Source organism: Colius striatus, chromosome 3, assembly GCF_028858725.1.
Source record: "Colius striatus isolate bColStr4 chromosome 3, bColStr4.1.hap1, whole genome shotgun sequence".
Classification (NCBI taxonomy): Eukaryota; Metazoa; Chordata; class Aves; order Coliiformes; family Coliidae; genus Colius; species Colius striatus.
The window spans coordinates 13,137,482-13,161,330 of NC_084761.1; the positions used below are offsets into that span (position 1 = coordinate 13,137,482).

The 23,849-nt window shown below is 41.8% G+C and overlaps 1 protein-coding gene across 4 annotated transcripts; it reads right to left on the reverse strand.

Moving 5' to 3' along the window:
- Positions 1-661: 661 nt before the first annotated feature.
- SNX8 (sorting nexin 8) lies at positions 662-22,902 on the reverse strand. Of its 4 annotated transcripts, none has more exons than XM_061994150.1 (12): positions 19,763-19,869; positions 18,537-18,618; positions 11,591-11,781; positions 9,538-9,655; positions 6,388-6,509; positions 6,000-6,080; positions 4,883-5,043; positions 4,400-4,532; positions 3,176-3,244; positions 2,257-2,406; positions 1,731-1,880; positions 662-980 (listed from the first exon to the last, which is right to left on the reverse strand). In XM_061994150.1, the coding sequence occupies exons 2-12, from the start codon at positions 18,568-18,570 to the stop codon at positions 867-869; spliced, it is 1,323 nt and encodes a 440-aa protein (XP_061850134.1). In that variant the 5' UTR covers positions 18,571-18,618; positions 19,763-19,869; the 3' UTR covers positions 662-866. The 4 variants fall into 4 exon arrangements, with proteins under 4 accessions (XP_061850134.1, XP_061850135.1, XP_061850136.1 ...); XM_061994151.1 differs by lacking the exon at positions 19,763-19,869 and adding an exon at positions 19,269-19,332; XM_061994152.1 differs by lacking the exons at positions 11,591-11,781; positions 18,537-18,618; positions 19,763-19,869 and adding exons at positions 22,009-22,086; positions 22,820-22,902.
- Between the last annotated feature and the right edge of the window lie 947 nt (positions 22,903-23,849).

A 23,849-nucleotide genomic window follows, 5' to 3' on the forward strand; every position in this document is an offset into this window, starting at 1 on the left:
CAATAGTTCTAAATAGCTCAACAGATGGATGTCAGACCTCCAGAAGAATAGAAAAACCTTGTAGCTGTTCTGCTCGGATAATACAAGTAGGTTACAATTATTGAGTGCTTAATTATTTTCTCACTTATGCCAGGCAAATTGCTCCGAGTTCCTGAACCCAGCTTCTTTGGCCTCAAACTGAAAAACATAAGCAAGTCCCTAGGCTGCCCTGCAACCATGAACTGAAGCACACTAACAGTACAGCCTGCCTGCCTCCCTGGGAAAGCCCCTGTTACACAGCAGCACCAGCCCCTACCAGCTGGGTGAGGGAACCCAGCCAATCCCCTCATGTATTTTGCACTAAGGTCTAACACTAAAAAATCCAATTCAGACATCAATCAATGAGATGGGCGTGGCTGTAGGCTTTTCTTATGCCTATGTGACCTTAACACGGGCCCTCCCAAGCTGAAAAGGGAGGGCTACAAGAAACTGCTTCACATAGCCTGTTCATCTCAACACTTCAGAGATGTGTCAACACGTGTGCAGATAAACATTACTGAAGGACTGTTAGTACATGACGCAGAGGCATCAGCAACAGCACTACAGTGCTCGCTGCACCAGGTCACACCCTGACCCCAGGAAGTGTCTGCAGGATAAGTAACATCAGCTCTGTCCCAGAGCATTTCAAAATTAAGAGATTGTCTTTATGTCCGTATGTTCTGCCCCACATCCAGTCTGTCTAAATCAGAGAGCAGCTCAAAGCAGCTGTAGTAAAATAATTACAAAAAAAGTAATAGCTGTTTGGAGGATTCATTCTAACTTCTGGAGGTAGAGGTCCCACCCCTTCCTTGATTGCACTTCTTGCTCCACACTACATCCTCGGTGCATTAATTGGAGAAGAAGTTTCCCTCTGGAGGTGACAATGGTGGAGTTGGCATATTGCTAGATCCCACAAAGAGGCAGCTCAACTTCGGCTTCAATTCATTCCAAACTTTACTCATCTGTGAGTGGAAAGGAGAGGAAACAAGACATGACGATACAGTAGGTAATCATCTCACCACACTGTGTTTTAACAGGAGTTTCAGAGTACTCAAAAGCACAACACAAACTTGCTGTAGTATTTTGAGGAAGTTCAATGAACCTGCATTGCCCCTTTTAGGCTGGTGCTTTAGTGTAGCTCTCTGAAGACTTTACTGAGCATATATAGAAGCAAGATTTCCCATACATTGGTCAAATTCCTTCACTGAAGGGAAGGGAGGGAGCTGAAGGAGGGACTTCTCTGATATAACAAATGTAAGAAAGTTTGTACATGGACAATACTGAAGGTCATATTTAGGGGCTAACAAAAGGGAACTCCTGTATTTGGAGCAAAAACAAGGAAGTTGGTTCCTTGTCATGTAAATTTCTGCATAGCACAAGAAAATCCAGATTCATCTAGCAAAGACACATCATTCCTCACAGAATACCTAGTTATTTAATGGTTGGGTCTTCTTCAGCTACCCATGGGATAAGGCTCTCTGTAGATGAGAGAAGAAGAAAAAAAAGACAGACACAGCCACTTGCTGCAAGAATACACAGGACAGCGCTGATTCTCATCCCAAACTGGAAAGATCTTAGGCTTTAGACTTTAGAAGTTACGGAAGAGCACAGCTGGATAGATGATTAGAGGAGGAAGGCCCACAAATGAAAACAAATACATTCAAATTCTCATTCAGATTTTGGGAAAAAGAACACAGTCTAGAACAACTCACCTCTTTGTGACCCTGGATCTGGGAGTTGACAAAGGCCCCCAAAATGTGAGACGTGAGAGGCAGATAGATGTGGATAAGCTGTGTCTCCTGATGCAGGCAATACAGAGAGAAGTAATTCCGCAGCTCCATGGTTAGGATAGCATTTTCTTGCTGAAAGAAGAGGAACTTGGTGAAATATACTGTCAGGAAGAGGGTTCACTTATAGCAGGAGAAAATGGCATTCCTCACCATACAGAAACTCAAACATATACCAAAACCCTAAAAGAGCAGTTCCTAGAACCATCTGATGTGACAGCCACTGCCCTTTTCATCATGTAGACGGAGGCTTTCCAAATGACATGTTGCCAAAGAGACAGTAGTAAGTGTGGAGAAAAACAAACACGGAACACGGCAGGTAGCTCAAATTACCCCCTGCACAGGTTACCCTGTACAGTCTAATGGCTTCTTGCATATATGACTGAGGTACACAGTGGTGCATATCTAGGAGACCAGTATCACCCTTCACTCTCCCAGACATCTGCCCTACCTCCACAATCCGAGACTCCAATTGCTCCACTGATTCAGGTTCTTTGTTCTGAACAGTGGCACTCATCATCTGCTTCTTCATCATGCTGTACTTATGCAATGCTCGTTGGTGCTTGTGCAATACCCCCTTCTCATGTCTTTCACACAAATCCTTTATGGGAAAAGGAAAAAATAGGTACTCAGTGGAAGTTAAGAGACAACAAGCACGCAAGCTAAGTACATCAGGAACACAAACACAGGTTCGCACTTTATGTAATTTCTATGCTGTAGATTTTTGTCTCTGTTTTCAAGAGGGTCAAGAAAATACTGGCAGCTAAGAATTCAAGAAACAAAAGCGCTTGGATCCAGACAAGTAAGCCTTAGAGGCAATCTGGAGCATCACTTGTGCCAATATTTTGGCCCTTATCAGGCCTCTTATCTTTTATGCCCTTCTCAGTATTAAGTGCTGGCAATTAACCATGCTAAGAGCTTGCCTGTATCTTTCAGTCCAGGCCTGGGAAAGTCAGGAGAGGTTGTCACATACAGTTTCAGTAAGTGCTTGTAAAAAAAAAAAAAGTGCCTTTGACCAAAAGATTTGTATTAACAAAAATTATTTCATTTGAACTCATGTCTCCATGAACAAACCAGCAGCAATCTCATTCACTGCTTTGACTCAAAAGCGGTCAAATCTGGAAAGATAGTTCAAGCAGTCATATTTTTAATTCCTTGCAGGGTTTGCTCTTTGGCAAGTTCTCATCACAAGATGACTGGATCAGTCTACAGAGCTGGCTATGGTCAACAGCCCCTCCCCTCTGCCACATGCCCAGTTTGCCTCTGAACTGGCCTCCCAGAGTTTTCCATCCAGTTGGCGTTACACCCTCTAAAAAGCACAAACTTGCTCTAAACAACTTTCTCATTGGCAGAAGAACAGCAGAGCTCACTTTATAGGACTGGAGTAAATCCAGGAAAAGGTTCAGCTTCTCCACCACATCATTCTCTTCCTGTTTACCCTAGAAAAAATGGATAAAGTACATTTTATGTAAGCCTGGCAAGAACCAACAACACAGTTCCTCATATCCTAACACCATGCAGACCCTCCACAATATTCTTCAGGGCATATCTACACTCACACAACTGCACCAAAAAAAACCTTTCACATGGTATTGGAGTGCTTAGTCTTCAGTATGCAGAACAAAGATGTGACTGAGGCAGGAACAGCTTTTCCAATTGACTGATCATTGTAACAAAAGGAATTAGTTTCACAGTCCCAAGTGTCTGTCTCTTCAGAGCTCTGCCTGGAACTTCTTGCTCTTGTAGATTCCTCCAATCTTGCATCTTCCCTTCTTACAAGATAACTAATCCACTAAAGCTATAAATACCTGTGCATTCCCCATAATTGTTATGCATCAGAAGGCAGGGATGAGATATCAGGCCAAATTTCACTACTTGGTTTGGTGGTTTGTTTTTTGTTTTTTTTAAATTTCACAAAATATAGTCTTTTCTTCTTCTAGCTAGTGTCTTTTTCTTCCTGTATCTTCTTGTAAGAGACAGAGCTCTATGGAGCCTAAACTCTGAAGAAAGAGACTTGGTCTGACTGATCTATAAAAGTATGCTGAGTATTTTAACACAATGAGATGAAGAAAGAATTGAAGACAAAACTTATCTTTCCTTCCCAGACTGCCATGGTCTCACACTACTCTATCTGTCATTATCACACTGCACACTTAGACAGGAATATGGTGCTTGTGTCTGAATGACTCTAGTGTAATGTTGAAGTACATAAATGTCAAAATTTGATTCAGAAATAAGTCCTTTAGATTCTCTGTAGCAGATTAATACGACAGAACGCAGAACTTTTGGACAACTCAGATTAGTAGTACAACTTAACTCGTCCAATAACCATTTGAAAAAGAAAGCAAGTTTTTTCCTCCTTTCCCTTGCCCATTATATTTTTCTCCCATTTAAACACAATCCAAGTTTTTATCCAAGCTTGAACAAGAAGGCCGGTGGCTAAAGATGGGAGTTTGAACTACAATCTCCCTCTTCACTCTAAATGCTTATTGTCCACAGAGCTCATGATTCAAGATGAAACTTAAGGCAGCAAAGCATCTCCTTCATTTTACAAAAAAAAGCCCCACAAAAAAACCCAAAACTAAAGAACTCACCTGCTGCACAGCTTTATCTGCCAGAAGCGCAAATTCAACAGACAGACCCTTCAAGGCTTGTTTCAGAGTCCCCCATGTACTGTTATTCAAAGCAGCCCAGGAAGGTAGTGGTGTAGTGTCTGAGCCCAAAGCACTAAGAGGATAAGAGTAGTATTCAAATCTAGGAGACAAATTCCACTAAGCAGATACACTTATTTGCAGAGACCAGTTCAAAGTTTCAAACCTGTCTAAATAGCTCACAGTACTGATCTACAACCACACGATCCCAAATACAGAGCTGTATATATAAAGGAGGAAGAGACAATAAAACCAGTACCTGATTGCCAAGGTATTTGTATTTTCCTTTCTCTTGCTTTATGAAATGTATGCCCTTTCTGTGTATTGAAATAAACATTCTTACAGACCATTTGTAGGTAATCCTTTAAACAGTTTTGAGCTATGAAATAACAGTGATGTTAGCAAATCCTCTTCCTCCATACCTACCTTAGCTCCTTTCCAAATATGAGGAGATCTGAGGCATTATCAATAGCCCGAGAAGCTATCCTCTCTGCACGGTCTCGAAGCTTATAAAAGCTATTATAAATATTTCTGATGAGCTCCCTGCTGGCAGCAAACTGGGCCTGTATGTCAGCTGGAAGGAAGTCCTGAAGAAGTGCAAGAGAGATTATTAGTGGACAAATCAGAGGCACATTGACATATGATAATTTAGGCACACCATTCAGCCAGAAGAGGCAGGTAGGTTTCCCTCTTGCGCTCACTTTCCGAAGCCATGGTGTAACAATCCTGAAGAGATTAGTTTCACAATTTAGAGGTATCCAAGTCAGATGTCATACAAATATCCTTAATTTTCAGAGGCAGAAAGAGGTTCAAAACCTCTGTAGATGATGTTGGCAAAAGCTGCAGTTCTGCTATGCAGTTAAAATGGGGTTTGCATGCTCACAGGTTTTCATCTGATGCTACCACTAACTGCCAGCTTGGCAAAGTTCAGCTCTTCTTGACCTGTGTATCACTGGTAAAAGCCAGAACTAAGCTCCAGTTGCAAAACTCTCTGCTACCATTGCAGGAACCTGAACAAGAACTCACTTGAAAATTGCTCAACAAACACAGTGAATGTATACTTAAAACTTGCCATAGCACTAATCACTGGGATAAACAGACACATAAAGAACTTAGATAACTAACTTCTCTATAACAGTCCAAATTACTCTCCCACAGGGGGAGGATGACAGACAGAAACAGGGCATGGGAACAGGTGGGAAAGACATCAATCTAGATATTATCTTCTAAGATGTACAGTATGTGTATTTGTTTGTTATGCAAGTACAAGTAATCACTGAGAAGCATGTTTCAAGCAGGATTCATTGTTTAATGTTTATCATATAAATGAAATAGCATTTAGCTATAAACATCAGGCCCTTAGGAGTCAAATATTTATTTGATCTTTTTGATAAAATTACAAGTTCAAAAGTCCTTCTGACTTCAGAATCAACTCTCTCCTACCTAAAAGTCTTCATCACTCAACAAATGCCACAACTGATCTGCCTGGAGGAAAGAGCCACTTAAACCAGAAAAATACATTGCAAGAAATTCATACACATACCTTGGCCTGGGTAGCTAATCTGCAGGTCATAAATTCATCTCCTACTCCCTGGACCAACTCTCTTAGCTTATTCTGTACATCCTGAAGAAGATACGGAATCAAATAAGCATGAAAGAACTAACACAGGCAGTTCACACAGGACTCAAATATATTGCAATAGTAAGGCACAACAAGCAGATATAGCTTTACCCATTTTCAAAATACTATACTCTTAGTTTTGAGTGAAATTACCTTCCCTTTTCCAGTTGTACAAATACCCCTTGTGAGAAAATTCTCCTCGCCACAGGGAGCAACAATGTGTAGTTCAAAAGCAATTCTGAACTCTGTGCCCAGAGAAGCAATTACAGGAAGATATGCAAAATCAAGACTATTGCTAACAAGTACTCACTGAGCCACTGAACGACAGGAAGAGTTTCAAGAGCACATCTTCTGAGAAAGGGGGATGTCGAGCCACCAGGTTTATAAAACGCTTCAGCGCTCTCCTCCTGGATTCTATGAATTCTCGATCAGCTACAGGAAGAAACATTAAATTTCAATTAATGTACACACATTACAGCTTCTCAGAAAGAGAAAAAATAAAGTGCTCAGTCCCATAATTTCCTTGTACTTATAATCCTTGCTAAAGCACTGTAACAAAACCAAAGAATGGTTAACTATAGTCCATGAGCACCCTAAGACAGATATTTCAATTGATCACCAGAATAAATATCCTTTCAAGTAGTTCTTTACATGTTAGTGAAAACCAGCATATATAGCTATGTGTTACTTCCATGGTGTGGGTCACGTAAGCAAGATGAACAACCAAGTCTAAGGCCTCCACTTAGAAACTGCGTACATACAAAGATTCTTCTTCCTCCAAACCAGTTCTGCAGCTGGTCCTCAGAGGGCATATCAATCTATTTAGGACTCCTGGGAAATGTAGCACACCACACTGCTTCTTGCCACTGCAAAGACCACTGTCACTTATTTCCACAAATAAGTATGGGGGGTTTGCTCACTATTCTGAAGAACTAGCTACAGTGTGCTGTACCCTCAGCTGTCCCTCCATCACACTTTTAAGCATCTTGGGGTTAGAGGAGAGAAAGGATTGAGTTTTTAAAAGTTGTTTCTTTAAGATCGGTACACATCTTTTTCATACAAGACATCAGAAAGTACTTTGGAAGATCTGCATAGCAGTGTGCAGTACAGGTGGCAAGAGTCACACATCTATACTAATCCACCCAGAGTCATTTGTCAAACTGAAGAAAAGAGTTCTGCTCATCTAGTTGAAACAGGAAGAATTTCAATCTGGCAGTACTGCAGTAAGGCAGTATATCAAAGTTTCTGCAGGACAGATGCAAAAATCAAACTAAAATAAGATTGAGGGAAAAGAAAGTAGAACAGAATGAAGTTAAACGAATGCTCTTACTCCTGACCACACTCTCATATGATGAGAGTTTGCTCAGTTTTAAGTTGGGACCCTGATGCCTTCATGGACTTTCTATAAGAAGCCTTAGTACCACTTATCAAATGAGACTTCTGTCGTATGCAGATCTTTCTTTTATTTTCTTAAGATTTCAGTCTATATGGAGATTTCTGATTTCATCTACTCATTTCCTACTCAATCTGCCTCGGTTTGCTACTATCCTCCCAAATGATCAGGGCAGATCATCAACCTTTCTTCGACAGACAGAAGAAAGTAGGCCATCATGGAAATAAGAGTGTAACTTAGTAGAGCAGCATACTGAGTATAAAAGCATGTAGTTTTGCCCATCCAGCTCTGGAACTCAGGAGGTTGCAAGGGTCACACATCCCTCTAACCCTTCAAAGTCTGTATCCTGCAATTCCATTTGTCAGTCCATTAATCTACTCAGAAACAAGAACTCCCCATTCCATTTCCTCTTTCCTGTTTGTAGTTTCTATTAAGACCACTTACACAGCTTTTCTAGATATAGAATCACTGGACTAAAGGTAGAATAGAATTTTGGACTCTGTTAGAACTCTACTCCTAGCACAGTCTGGCAATTAATCTTAGCATTTTTTTCTTAAGCATACAGTATCCGTGGGAAGAAATACACCAGGGAACACACAGAAATATTAACACATCAGCAACGCAAAGAAATAACAGTGACAGACAAATGATATACATTGGTAGCTTCACTGAAGCATTCTCTCTCTGCTGAGGTTAATCAGAGAAGGTCAATTCACTTACAGGTGTTGGATAAAGTGGAAATTCTTGCTGAGAACACTAAATCAGGCCAAATTCAACAGACGGGTTTTCGCAACCCCAAAAGAAAGGTCTTCACAACTTACATTCCATCATGAGAATATATAACCACTGAAGCTTTTCTGCACTGTTATTTTGCTTTGTTCTAATTCATTGTATGCCCTGCTCTGCTCACTGTTTACCAGTCCCTCTTTACTGCAGCAACACATAGACTCCTTGACTGAAATCAATTACACAGTAAGCTTAGTAGCATGGGCAGGAGACAAGACAGTGAAAAACTTGTTCTTTCACAGAAAGTATAAGACAAATCAGGAATTTACACTGTTATGCAACATTTGAAATAACAAGAGATAAAAAACAGTGCCAGTATTTCAGATTAGTGAAAAACATACCTGAGGGAGCTTTGATATGCTTTCAGGCTTAGGATATTGCAATTGCTTCTATTTTAACAGCTAAAATATACTTGAATGAACTAACACTCTGATTTCAAGCCTCACTTTTTACTTTCTGGTTATCCTAAGAGGATCAACAAGCTCCTTTTTACAACAGGAGAAATAAAAAAATAAGGGCATAGCTTCTTTAGGGCAATTGTCTGATCTGCCAGAAAGATACATTTTTGTGAATAAACTGAGAAAGTGTTATTACCATTGCCTGCATCATAAAGCTTCTGTGCAAGTAACATTCTAATAGGCAGCACTGAAGCTATTCACCTAACATTACTGTTCCATAGTCCTTCTTAGGCTCTGCAGTAATTCAACAGGATCAAGTATGATCTCACTGTAGAAGCAATTTTGCTGGTTTTATACAATCAGCTCCTCTGTAGTTTTAAGCCACTAATACAAACTCTTTTTTTTAATCTTTACTCTTCCCTCATTGTAGAAAAACGATGGGATTTCTACAAAGCTCTTCTATTCTGAATGCTTCACAAAACAACATACAACACATATTACAGCTGTTCTTCAGTATGGTAGCAATTCTATACTCATAGCACTACAGCACTCATCATCATAACCTATTTTCCTAAAAAATTTACCTGCAACTCTGCCATGCTCTTGTGCAGAATTACACCTCAAATCTTACAAAATAAGTCATTATATATCCAACTTCCACAGAAAGAAATCCCCCTGAAATCTTACACTAATATCTCATCTATAGGGAATTGCTAGCATTGCAGTAATCCACATCTCCAAATGTGGATTATAACCTCAAAGTTGTTTTCTGAGCCAAGCAGAAGCAAAGATTTTTGATCTTTTAAATACGTATTTTCAAGAGGATCAACTTTATCAGATTTGCACCACAACCCCTCCAGTTAAAAGACAGAGCCAAGTTTACCTCCCAGCATCCTCTTTGGCGGAAGCGCTGGCACCATACGGTACGGGAATTTCTGAAGCAGCATCTCATGGAACACCACGAAATCATTGTATCTCCTGTATACTGAGCATTTGAATCTCTGCAATTAAGGAAGAGAGTAGAATAAATCAATACTCAGGCTGGACCATCAGCAGTATTTCCATAACTTCTTTTTGCTATCAGCTGCACTAACAAGGAAAGAAAGAAGAAAGAAGTCACAGAGACCGCAGAGGTGACATATTTCTTCTCTTCAGAGGCCTTGCGGTGGGAAGGAGGGAAAAGACTCCAAAGGCAGCCACTTTTTGATTATGAATAGAGATGGTATTCTTCTAATTACAATCCTTTTGAGAATAAGGCTTTCAGTTAAATAACAAGTCAAATTTCTTTCACACAAGACAGAAAAGGCTATGAAATGGAGAAGAAGGGGTTTCCCAAGAAATTACAAATATCCCTGAATCTGCTGTGGTTTCACACCATTACTCCCTCAAGCTCTCTGGTCTTCCAAATTAGAACACTTAGAAATAGTGCTGACACTCAAAGTGCTCTAGAGAGCTCTTGAAGTACTGCAAGTCCCTGAGCTCTGACTCTTAGGAACCTTGTCTAAATCACTTTCAATCCCAGAGGTGGCAAGATAGCCTTAGATCATGTTATTAGCCCAAATGACCAATGTTTTAAGTGAACCTCATAAGAGAGACTTCTCAATGATGTTACATCTATAAACAAAAACTGAATGTTCCTTTAAAACCTTAGTCCTTCATTCTGCATGTCTTAGGTTAATATGTAGAAGAGGCCAAATAAAGTGGTTTGTTCATTCCTAAAGGAGCTCTAGTTGCTACCTTAGGAGGTAGAAATCATAGAATCAGATATCCTTTTAAAATAAAAAATAAATTAAAACCACACAACTCACACAATTAGTACAGCTTAAACTATTAGAGCAGCTAATAAGAAAGGCTACACAATGTCATTCCCACATTGGCATTGCACACTCAGCCACCACTTACTGTGACAATATGTATTTTCAAAAATAAAGCAATGAGACATAACGGGAGCACAACAGACATGGCCCCTAGAGCTTCCTGCTGCCTGCTTAGAAATCTGATGTTGATTTGTGTTGCAGATCTTAGATGAAGTCTGAGCTATGCCTCTTTCTGAGGAAGTACCATTATACAGCTACAGGCACAGGAGAGGCAACAGCAACTGACTCTGTAATGGGGTCCTAAACTTAAAATCTAGAGAGAACACCAAGGTGCCCCCAAAACACAGGCAAAAAGAGCCCACAGAAGCTTTCACTGTGTCTGCCCTTTCCCCCTCACAAATGTCTTTGACAAACTTAGAGACATCAATCTAAAACACCTAAAGCTCCAAACGCCACTACAGAGAAGTGACCCAAATGTGTCTCTGAACATGTACAACAGTGACTGCAACACTTTGTATGCTACTCAATAACTGACACTTTGGTGGCCTGGGAGATGCAAATAGTTCATGGGCTACTTTGACGACAACAGATTTCCTTCTTGAAAACACACACAGAAAATACTGGAGAGCTATTTCACTGGCCACTCTCTACATAGGAGAATATATATCATCTTCAATCTTCTCTTACACCAAGAAAGAAATCTACAGGTCAGGATTGGGGCAAGTAAACTGGAAGTGGCCTAGACTCTGCAGAAGAATTTGCAGTACCTCTTCTGTTTATGGAGGATTTCAGTTTAGTACTGTCAGTACAATTTCTTTACTAGCTTGAAATCATTTGAAATGTCCAGGTGACCAGACCAATTCATTATGAAAACATTCAGCTACACATCTGCTTTTCCACAGAGCTCAGGTTTCAAGCAAGCAAAACAGCAGACCTCAGAAGATGCTCCATACTGAAGAAGCCCAGATCAAGAGAGTACAGTGCTACTGCACTAAAAGTAAGCCCATACAACTGGCCTACTCAAAACTGGCATCACTCAACACATCTATCAAATTAGCAACCGCACAAACATTCTTAAGAGGATATATTCTCACTAAGACCAATGCTTGTTCACATTACCTTGCTGGAAACCTCATATTCCACATGTTTCAGAAAAAGGCCCTTCTTCTCAGGTATAAGCTCCACCTGCACACTATCCTTGCTCAATAGCTCTTGTAGGGTGTGGGAAAGCAGCAGTGGATTTCCCTGGGGCGCCTGCATTAGAAACTGTTCCGGTTCCCTCAGTTCATTTACTGGAGGCTTTGCCAAATCTAAAAGACAAAAAGAGAAAAATAGTAGACCTGAGAAGATAAATCTGAAGAAATAGCCTTAAAATATTCTGTTCCCTCGCTCAGTGCTCCCAAAGTGGTGCAACATAACCAGAACAACAGTCAAGCCACTCCCTTAGGAGGCTATGCTACTTCGCACACGTTCAGGACTTTGGTACCTCCCTCTTCATAACACCCAGGAGCACCACCAATTACACCGAGTCAGAAAGACATCTCTACTAAGCAAAAGCAGAATCACAGGCCAAATTTGTTCCATGAATCAGCTAAGAGGCCTGCATTTCCTGTCTGTCCAGCTCCCACCACAGCAGGATCTGCCAAAATGAACAAAAGCCTAGCTCAGCACTTTTGGATCCTGCCTAGAACAACTCATGGAAGGAAAGAAAATGTGCTCTTTACTGCACTGCAGAAATTTAATACACTAATTTTACATGTCATTACAAAGGAAGGAGACAGTTTATTTGACATAAGTTCATTAAACTCTGACAGTATGCTAGAGTGGTCATGAATTACAATGATTTACTATGTTACATTTACTATTCTTAAATTCAAGAGCAGGGAAAAGAGGTTCCTACTAAGGGCTACCAAGCCGGCAATTCCTCCGTCACAGAAAGCTCTGGCTTCCACCGCTTGTAGCTGAAAAACAAACAGCTTTTGAGACTGAATTCAACCACAGCTGGACAGCTTTGGACAGAGAGATTCTAACTGTATCCCAGCCAAATGAAAAAGTGAAAAAAGATGTCTCTAAAGAACATGGTCCTGCAGGTCAAACTACATCAAGGAAGAGGCAAAGATGATGACTCAGAGCACTCTCTTATCAAATGACTGACCACAGCCCATTATTTCAATTTGGCCTCGTAACTACACATATCATGGGACTGTAAACTTAAGTTTGTTGTTTTTCAAATAAATTTTTTTTTTTTTTTTCCTATTTCACACAGCAAGAAACAGAGTGAAAAATGTGGATATAACCCTGGAATCTATTCAATCCACACTCAAGTTCTGTTCTCCAATCTGGAACAAGCTAGTTGTTTCCTCTCTAGGTATGTCTGAGAGGGATACTGCAAGCAAACTCTTTCACAAAGCAAGTCCACTAATGAAAATTTACTTAGAAAAGCTAGGCAGTATTAACCATCTCTTCCTTGCTGCTGTGCAGAAGTTACACTCCTTCTTAAGCATATCTAAAATTTTAAGAACACAAAAATACTTGAATACTGTAGAAGCAAGAATCATTTATTTAAGCTTTGATACCTGGTTCAAATAGTCAGTAACCGTGTAAGAGATTAACTTGGGGACGATGAGAACTACCCTTAACTTGAAAGCCCTAACCTCCTCCTGATAAGGACTTCCCACCTGTTCCTTCATATGCTCTAGGCCCTGATGAATGGGGAAAATGGGTAATCTCCAATTCCTCAGATACACAGCTTCAGAAGAGACACTTTGTTCTTCATTACATCAAACAGAATTTAAGGAAACCAAACCACATCCACGACAAATGACCTTATCCCACATGTCTCATCAGGTTTCAGATTCCTGCACAGATTCTCTGACTCAGAGAAGCAAGTCTTAACACCTCTGCTTTAATAGACTAATGTACCACCTACTAACCCCACCTACACATCGGCTTCTAAAAAGTTCCAGCTACCTACCAGAAATTTGTTGTGTGATAATGCAAATTAATTTGATGTTGACATGGGATACCACTGAATAAAGTGCTAAGACATCCCCATAGCCACTTTTCATAGAATCATAGAAGGCTTTGGGTAGGAAGGGACCTTGTTCCACTCCCTCCCCTCCCTGCCACAGGCCGGGACATATTCCACTCAATCAAGTTGCTCAATGTCCCATCCAACCTGGCCTTGAGTACTGCCAGGGATGAGACATCCACAAGTTCTCTGGGCAACCTGGGTCAGTGCCTCACTTGAACTAAAAAGGAAAGGATGAAAGAAAATTCAAAATGCAGATAGCAAGGCATAAGACTTCCTAGCGTAGAAAAATCCTTGCCTGCCTGACCTTTCATGAGGCAGCAAGGTATAATAAAGCACGCTATCAAAAGGAAGTGTTCAAAAATACTCACAAAAACAACTATGAAAAGCACAAGATGGCCTCACTCGTCAGAGCAGCGGTTCTCTGGGTACACACCCCTGTAATTCTTGCATTTAATTGCTCAAGACCCATCAGTGAAATGCAACGTGACACAGGAGATTTTGTTACTCCTCCAATGTACACACAAAGAGAATTCCACAGTTCCCTGTGATACTAAACCACTGGCTCATACCACAGAGGGAGTCACTGCAAGCCAGCCTCCCAAAGACGGGCCAGGCAAAATGGAACCCACCTCTTTCCCCACATGCAGTACCAGTCTGTACTAACACAATACTCCTGCCTATTGACTCACTCTCCCTACTTTCTATCTTTCTGATGGCCAACTGACAAAGCAGAGCTTTCATGGAGTAAACTGTTCCTTAAACTCAGGCTCAGCGCTGTCTGGTAACTGCTGAAACTCCCAATAGCAAAAAGATAGCTATCAGGAGAAAAGACTTATAGCATGAATCATGAATCTTTCAGCATTTCATTTGTAAGTCCTGGAACCTGCAGCATGATCAGCCAAACTGATCTTGAGATGGACTCTCAGATTCATTACAGCGCTCTGAAAACACATTACCCTGTCAGACAACTACAGCTTGCAGCCCCATAGAGGGGTCTAAACATCTCTGACGACTTGGTCATGTTGATCTTTTCATTTGTAATACTTTGCCAGTTCTCATCAACTTATTCTCTAAATTTGCTTTCTGAAATTCACCACAGGAAATATCTCCTATCAGCAGTTCACACACTTGACTCTTCCTGAAATATTTTGTACCTTCTCTAGATCTCAGCCTCATCTAAATGTGTGAAATCATCCAATTCAGGCAACCATACAAACAAAGTTTTAAAACCACCATTTAAATAATAATCTCAGCCTGTTCCATATCAACAAGACAACTACTCAGAGTGAATTCACACCCTCAAACAGTTGTCTGAGAATATAATAAGATGACTTTGGTACAGCTGTTAACTTGTTTTAGAAAACATTTACCACAGCTTTAACATTAACCCTGCAGAGCGATATATACTGAAGCTATTCTTCAGTCCACTTTTCAGTCTACTTACTAAACAGTCCATTCAGCATCACCCTCAAGAGCCCTGGCCAGGAATAGTGGATAATAGTGGGAACTCATTGGTATGAGCTCCTGTGTTCAAGCAGTAAAACAATTTACATGCATTGTAACAAAACACTTAATGTTTCCTATCACACTCTCTCTGCTGGAGAAAGCTAATTTTGAAAACATTCCCTTTGCTTTCAACAGACCATTATCTAGTAAAGTTTATATACTTAGAGCAGCAAGTGAATACAGAAACGAGATATGGAATGGTTCCCTGGAACACAGACAAGCAGACAAAATAAAACTCAGCTTTTTTTTGTGCAAGCTAGGCTTTTGCTACAGCAGAGTTTCTCAATCTGTTGTCAATAAGGTATCAGGAAGTGGCCTGGTATAACTAAAACCATTTTTATACAAAAGTTAAAAAGAATACATATATATACATACATATGTAAATAAGACGACACAAATCACTAGAAAGAAATGTTTAAAGAAGCAACTCAAAGCTAGGCCTAATTTTTGTTTGGTTAAAATGAAAATAAGGAAACATTGCATTACTCTTTTTTTTTTTGGTAAAAAGTCAGGTAGCCTTTGGACTGAAGGGGGCTGAGAAACTTATCCAGAGAACAACTCAAACAGAAAGCTTTGCTGCTTTATACCACACATTTCACGCTTTAGTTAGCATCTAACGTTCATTACTCCCATTCATACAACTCGATGGCAGCCTGCCCTCCACAGTTAACAGTTTCCTCAAACAAAATTCCTCAAGTCATCCATTTATCAAACCCAAAGTAGACATCAAGTGTCTGATTAGCTGCACAGAGGTTCAGAGGTTTCACATGTGAGAAAGCACATACAGTACCAAAGAGCAACGCAAGAGCTGGAAGCATAAGTGGTAAGTCACAACACAGATCTCCTTTCCCCACTTTTAAGTTCTGTCAAAGAAATCTGGAGACCTTAGGCTGCTACATAACAACTCTTTCTTACACCAAGGCACTAATGAGCTAAATTTATTAGATACATTTAAGTAGAGGGTGCCACAGAGTTACTCATTACATTAGTAGGAAATTTTCTAGAGGGAGAATGAAGTCTGAAAGGAAGCAAAGCCTTCAAGAAAAATAGTTAAGATTTCTTCGCAATCACCACAAGCTGGGGCCAGGCAGAGCAAAGGTGATCCAACTCAAGGGAAATGCAGAGGAGTATGAGATACACAGATACCTCAGATTTCTCCCTGGCATAAAACGAGAGCTCCACTACAAACTGCTGGGCCGGGAATACTAAAGCAGCAATGTAAATTCATTCATCAGCACTTCCCTTTCCTTTCTGTCTTCTCAAGAAAGGCCTCGGGAATTATGGAAATGCCTTTCCCCCCTTACTGTGTCAAATTCCTCTGTGATGCCACAAAGCAGTGTCCACACCAACTTCTCTGAAAGCTGGTGCAGATTTTAACTACAACTCAAAAAGAAAAAAAAAGTGAGGAAGGGAATATTTTTGAATTCTTAGGTAGTCTGAAATCCCCTAAAACCAAGAAAACAGAAGTCCCATAAAAAAAAAAAAAAAACCAAACTTTCTTCCTGTTAAAGGCTTTTATATATTTGATGCTGCAAACCAGGCTCTAACATTTTGGGTTTCTCCTTAAAAAAAACCCCAAACCACCACAACTTTCTCAGTGCATATGTCAAACACATCCTGCACTAACTGCTCTGGATTAGTGGGGATTTTTTCTTTTGTTGTTTGTTTGGGTTTTTTTTCCCCCCCTATTTTGAGGTGTTGGGGATAGTTACGGTTTCGGAGGGTTTTTTTCCCCAATTAAGTTTAAGATTGCTATTCAGCACTTGGTGCTTTTCAAGATGCAGCAGAGAAGTAACAGCAGAAATAATGCAAAAATAGGTGAGGCTATCCAAGCTTTATTTAATAACAAAAAAGCACTAGTATTTCTGCATTCCCCTACAGCTGTAGACCTCTTAACTGCTTCTGAAAAATATTAATCACACAGAATAAAAAAAATTCAACACCGTCCCATGTCACAACAGTAAAAAAAATAAATCTGTGTGACAGAACAAAGAAGTAACTTTAAGCCTAGTGCCCTGCTCTTTTGACTATGCTGTTAGACCATCAAGTGATTGATTAATTAAGCAATTCCCCAAGCCTGGGAATGCAAGGAACACATTCCATTCACAAATCAGACATGGACTTACAGACTCAAGCTGTGGCAAACACCATAAAACGAGATGGAGTTACACACATTTAAGAAAGAGCAGGATTAGGGGAGAAAAGTCCATCGAGGTATGTTCCCAAAGACTACAGAGACACAAGTCAAACCCTTAAAACAAGATTGCTAAACTATTATTTTTCAAACCCAGCTCTTAACAAAGAGGTTGGAAGTGAAAAAAAAAAAACCAAACAACAAAAAAACCCTCCAAACTAAAAAAGTAACTCAAAGTGTAATTTCACACACAACTGCTCTCCTGGAAACTTTTCAATGGGTATTTTTGCTTAACTACAAAACTGCCAAGACTACAATCACCCTTCCTTATACAAGTCAAGAAAATCACATCAGAAAAAAACATGTATCTTTTTGTTTTGCTTTGCATCTTCGTTTCCCATTACTCTCTTAATTATGCTGGGGGAAAAAAACTTCATCTTAGCATTTAAGCCTTAAAGAAGGGCATTCCACGTGCTACAGTCACTCAATGGTCTTCTCATATATTTTATACTTAGAACAAGTACGTCCATACCTGAAACCCAGTTGAAAAACAATCATTGAAGCTCCCCTCCTTTTGTAGCAGTTCCATGTACCTGTAACTGATAAATTTCTCTCCATCAACCCACTAAAACTTGAAGATTGTGATGGAAATTGGAGTAGTTATGTGTAAATTCTGCACTTTGCAACTTTTACAGCCCTCCCTGCCAAGCCTTCCTAGAAGCTGCAAACACCATTGAAGATTCACCACCAGAAGGAGACACCTCCCCTCCTCCCCCAGCCAACACACCTGGATTAGCTCCCTGCAATCACTGCAAAACAAGAACAAATGGGAGCAAAAGCAAGGGGAAGAAATAAAAGTCAATGCAAGTGAATTTGCAAAACAGACTTTAAAGTACTGGACATCACCCTTTTCCCTTTATCTCTCAATAATGTTAAAGTACTTTTAAGCCTGAAAAATAAAAAAAAGACACCATTTATATGCAGTCATAGATGGGCATCAACAACCCCTGTCAGGGCTCACAGTACTCAGGAGACTTAGATTCTCTAGAACATTCACTGAAAAACTGCTGATCTCCAAAAAAAGTTACAAATGGGGGTGAAACTTCCAAAATCACTGAACCTGCATCACGATGCCAGAAATAAAAACATTCCTGCTTTCACAGCATTATTTTTCTTCTTGATAAAATCATCATATACCTTCTCTCAGTGTTCACAATATATTCTTTGTCAAAGAAAGACAAACTTTCTAAACAAGGCTGAGTAGATCAGACAGTTACAGAAGCACCATCACCAGCATTGAAGTGAATCAGATCAAGAATACTCTACTCAGAGGCAACTGTTTTATCTCTATAAGGCTCCTGAAGCAGACAGTAAATCCATAATAGACATACCTGAACAAGCTCTCTCTTTGATACAGTAGGACATTTTTTCCACAAAGGCTGCTGTTCAATATCCCAATATCTTACATCAGTCCTGGACAGAAATATTCCAAAATAATTTATTTATAAGCATTGTCCACATCAGGAGCATTACAGGCCTATCAATAACACACACTGGATCCTGAATACAATCCAACTAGATCATTTTTCCCTACAAAAAGCTTACCCATTTGTAACCTTTACTAGCTTTTCCCTCCAAATAGAGAAACAAAAACATATTCTTCACAGAGCAGTAGTTGCCAGCATGAAACTTCAGCCACTTTAAGAGAACTTTAGAGAGTCATATTATCCAGTTTCCCTCTAAAAGTTTCCACCAGTTCAACTGTAAGGAGTCCAGCATGTTTATTTTCTCAATTCACCCAGGAGCTCCCTCCATTTCTCATTTCACAACAAGTGCTGGTAGCATTTGGCTGCAAGTTTCTCGATCTCAAATTCGGTTGCACTCTCCTCAAACTTCAGCGTTCGGAACTGCTTCTTTTCAGGCTGGACCTGTTTTTATCACGGGTTCGTAAGCAGCAGACAACCTCTGTCCGAGGTTGACCTGGGGTACTGCCTACTAAACTGCTTCTTAAACTGTCCCCCCATGCTCTAACGAGCCCTGGAGCCCATTTTGGCGGGCAGGGTACAAGGAGACGCAAAAAAGTCCTGTCAGCACCCCCAGGAGCGCCCAGCCGCCTGACTCACCGAAGGAGAGGTTCTGGTTCGCGCCCCGTGCCCGCACGCAGCCCCGAGGCAGAGGAGCTCCCTGGGCAGTGACCAGCCGCCGGGCACCGGGGCGCGACCGGCCGACGAACGCTGTCCGGCCCCGCCTTCCCGGTGGAGCCGGCAAACCCACTGCCCGCCCCTGCTCCCCCTTTTTATCAACCAAAGGGCAGAGACCACCTCCGCAGGGGAGGTGAGCCCTCCGCCACACGACACGGGACCCGCCGCAGCCTGGCCGTTGCGTGGTGGTCAGGCAATCCCCGCGCGGGCCGGGGACCCGCCGCCCCCGGGCGAGAAGGAGGAGGCGGCAGATTTTGGCGGGGGAGCGGCCCTGACCCAACCCCGAGGAGCCCCGTCACCCTACTCGCGCCGCTGGCGAAAGGGAAGCGGCACGGCGGCGGCTCCCCGGCGCCGGAGAGCGGACGGCGCTGCCCCGACAGCCACCCCCGCCCCGCGGAGCGCCCGCCGTCCCGTACCTGTGCCGGCGCCCGCCGTGCCTGCGGGCAGCTCGCCGTCCATCGCGGCAGCAGTCATGTGAGGCCGGGGCCGGCGGCCGCCCTCCCCTTCCTCCGCAGCGCCCGCCTGTCAGCGCGGGCGGAGCGGGCGGGGAGAGGCCGCCTCCCCGGGGGCCGGGGCGTGGGGGCGAGGGGCGGCGGGGGCTGCGGTTGTGGTCACAGCGCGGGGAGAGAGGGCTTTGGCCGGCTTCTGCTCCTCGAGGGACGTGTCGAATACCATCGCTTGTGGCAGCAGTTTACGATAACGTCCCTGATCAGGCAACGCGCTTCGACACACGCTTGAGTTCTGGGGGCTGCAGCTGTCGGGAACGCGCCGGCTTTCTCCCAACCCAGGGCTCAGCCACCCAGAGGCAATTCACTGTCCCAGCTGTTGGCTGGATCGCTCAAAGCGCTTCTAAACCGCTTCCAGATTAATAGTAAATCTCCCAAACACCTTAAAGCACAGAAGTGATCGGCTCATGGGCTTAATACAGGCTTTACTCCGAAATCAAATTAATTTCTTTTTTCCTGAAAACTGGAAAGGGTGCTGTTTAGAAACGTGAACTTGAGGCACATCTCATTGGGTGCTACAAAAATAGTAGATAAATTGCTGGTAATGGTAATAAGACAGTCCTTGCAGTCCCGCAGCGACTGATGGGAGCCTGCATGCTGAACTTAAAGTCAGATGAGATACTCCAAGACGGTTTTGGTAGATATTCTTAGTGCCTTTTTCCAAGGCAATCAATTTCTACTGCTATAAATCAATTAATCAGGGTGTTTGCTACACTCATTTTTTTTATAGTGGGATGCATTTGGATTTTAATGAAATATTCTTGATAATAAGTAAGAAGATAATGATTTTCCAAGGGAAAAACCATTGTAGTGTTTTGTGCTGTGAACCAGAAGGGATGTGCTAATAATGGTAAATATGGTAGAACTGGACATCATCCTTTTCAGGACGGCACAGAAATATGAGCATTCTGAATGCAAAATACACTTTCTCAAAGTGTATTAAAATAAGCATTTCAGGTATGAATGCCTCTCATTTGATTAGGGATCTTTTCTTTCCACTTTCTGTACTTTATTAGTCGGGAATAGTGTGGTTGACAGTGGTGAAAAACAAGGCATATGTTTTGTACAGGGGTTTTCCTGAAAATACCATCAAAACAGCGAGACACAAAAAATACTTCTAGATTCCACATCTCCAGATTAAGACGCTTCCAATCCATAATAATGCTTGATGGTTTTAATATCCAAAGTATTGGATGTATTCACTAAAGTTCCTTGGGAAGATTAAAAAAAAACCCAGAAAGTGATAAAATGTGAATTATTTAGGGTGTGACTAATTACAATGATAATGTTCTCCCTTGGAACTTTTCATGCTGCTACAAAGATATGACTTGAGTGATTCTCCTTTTCTTCCTGCCTCTTGCCTCCAAGCTGTTCTAGCTGAGATCCCCACAAGGCTAAAGCTGTGTATGGCATTATTTAAGCTGAGAGGCCCTTGAAACCATGTTTATCCAGCAGCCGAGCGGAGAGTTTTGCATGCTCAGCACTTCTGAAAACTAAGCGCTCCACAATTTTTCGCCTATATAGCATTTTTGGAGAAAATGAATGGGGGAATCAACATGTTCTCATTTAGCTATAGATTTTTGATTGGTCTGTACTTAAGCTAATAGCATAACTATTTATTTGGTATAAATAAGACATTCTCAACTGAAGATTGCTTTTTAAATCTATGGGAGGAGTCCTAAAGAAAAATACTGTGAAAGATAATTCAACTGCAGAAACAATTTTTGAACAGGGCTAGAAAAATTGTGCTTGATGTAAATTATCAAACACTTTCATATTTGCTGTAACTGCAGCAAAAGCTTTTGGAAAACCTATAGCATAAAGAAACTATAATCACCAAAGAGAGAAAGGACAGGTGTTAGCAGGTTGCAAACATAACGTGAAAGTGTGTGACTACCTGCAGCCCTGGCCTTTCAATTGCTCTGTGCATGCCCTATAAGTATTAACTAAAATTTCATACAGAACTTGCTTAGTCGTTCAGAATTCAGTTTAGGAAACAGACAGTGCCGTGAGTTCCACTACTCTCAGGTCACTTGCATTCAGTACAATTCACAAGGCTTTGCTGTTTTGACAGGTGGGTTACAAAAAGCCATTCCTGGTAGATTTCGTTCCCCAAATTTCCCACTGATTAGAAGTTTTACAAGTGGAATACTTACAGGAACAGGCTCCAGCTGCCAGCACCAAAGCATCTGGTTTTAAAAGTTTTTCCACTCACCCTCAGATTGCTTTAAGGACTGGAAGGGAAAGAAGAGGAATGAGATAGTAGCACAGGGACTGAAGGAAAAATTCAATAGAAGAAATGAACGGAGGAAGGAAGACAAGATAAATCAAAAGTTGCTGTAAAGTAAGGGAAAGTGCAAATAGCAGACTATGCAAAGATAGGAAAGGAGGATCCAACATTTAGATTCAGTGTTTAACCAAAGTGATTGTAAAAGTAGTAGTCAGCTTACAAACAGGAAAGAAAGGTAATATACAAAAATTATGCATTCCAATAATACAGACAGCTGCAGTGAAACACAAGCAAGAGAGAGCACATACTGGCTCCTGGAAGAGCCATGTTATCTTTAGGATCTGGTTGGGACTACAGAGTGAATTGCAGCACAGCCTCCCTCACATCTGGAAAAATACATGGTCGTGATAGCAGGAGAGGTAACAGCATTTTCTTTGCACTTCAGCATGTAAATGCTGCTGCAAACCAGGAAGTCAAAGTCTGGTCAACCACCTTGATAGAACTAGGCGATAAAACCCAAACCTGGACAAAGCACCAGTCGTCACTTCCATTCATATGCATTTCCCATAGCTTAGAGAGGGAACTGACATGCTCAACCAACTGAATTTGAGTGGAGTTAGGAGGCCATCTCGTGACTAGCTGATAAATTACAGAAACGAGGTTTCTTGCCTTAATTTCTTAAACTCTTTCAAGATTTTATCAAAATATAAAAGCATTAAAAATGCTAAGTACAATACCTGCTCTGCACTTCTCATCAGTTGTTTTACGGTGGCGTTCTTATTCAGTCATATATATTTTGATGATTTCATTGAAAGCAAAGGGCCAAAAAACACCCCAAAACAACAACAAAAAAACCTCTTACATAAAATACAAGTATTCATCTCAGAAGTGAACATGGGTGAACTTTTCCTCAAGAGCTGTTCTTTTTCCTCTAAAAATGTCACTGAAACCTCAAGATGGTATCAAGATAAAATCCAACTTCCCTTTGCAGCTTCAAATGCATTGTTAGCATCAATGCTGAAAAAAAATTTATCCCCTGTGCAGTTTTGTGTCAGGCTGAGGTGCTCAAGTCAGAAGGCAATGGTTTAACTGAGAACCAGAGGTCGAGTGTCTCAGAAGTCAGTCAGCATGAGAGAACTTCACCAGTTTGAAAACCACACTGAGATGGTAGGATGATGCAGGGTAGCACTTCACATCACTGGAAAACACTAGAGATACTTGTCTTGTCCTTCTGTCTGTGCCACCGTGCTGAGATCACCCTGTCTAGCCTTTGAAAGGTTTCTCCTGCTAACTAGAGCGCTGCAGTGGTGATGTGGGACAGCAGGCAGCGTTTCGTACCTCACAGAAAACGTTATTTTAAAAACACGTAAGTCTCGTAGGGACTAATGGAGACAGCTTGGCACATGTGACCCACAGCCGGCCTGGACGTGGCTGGCGGCGAGCTCCTGGCACATCTGACCCACAGCCTGCCTGGACATGCTTGGTCGTGAGTTACTGGCATTTCCGACCCACAGCCGGCCTGGACGTGGCTGGCGGTGAGCTCCTGGCACATCTGACCCACAGTCGGCCTGGACGTGGCTAGCGCTGAGACACCCAGCTGCTCCCGTCGGTAGATGCCCACAGGCCCCCAACGCGCGCCCCGCCACAACCGGAGCTCGAACCCGCCCTGTCGCCGCGGCTGATATGGCGACTCCCGTCGGGCCGTACCATCCAATCCCGCCGCCTGGAAGTGAGGGGTATCGCTGCACTGCGCGGTCTCGCCGCGCC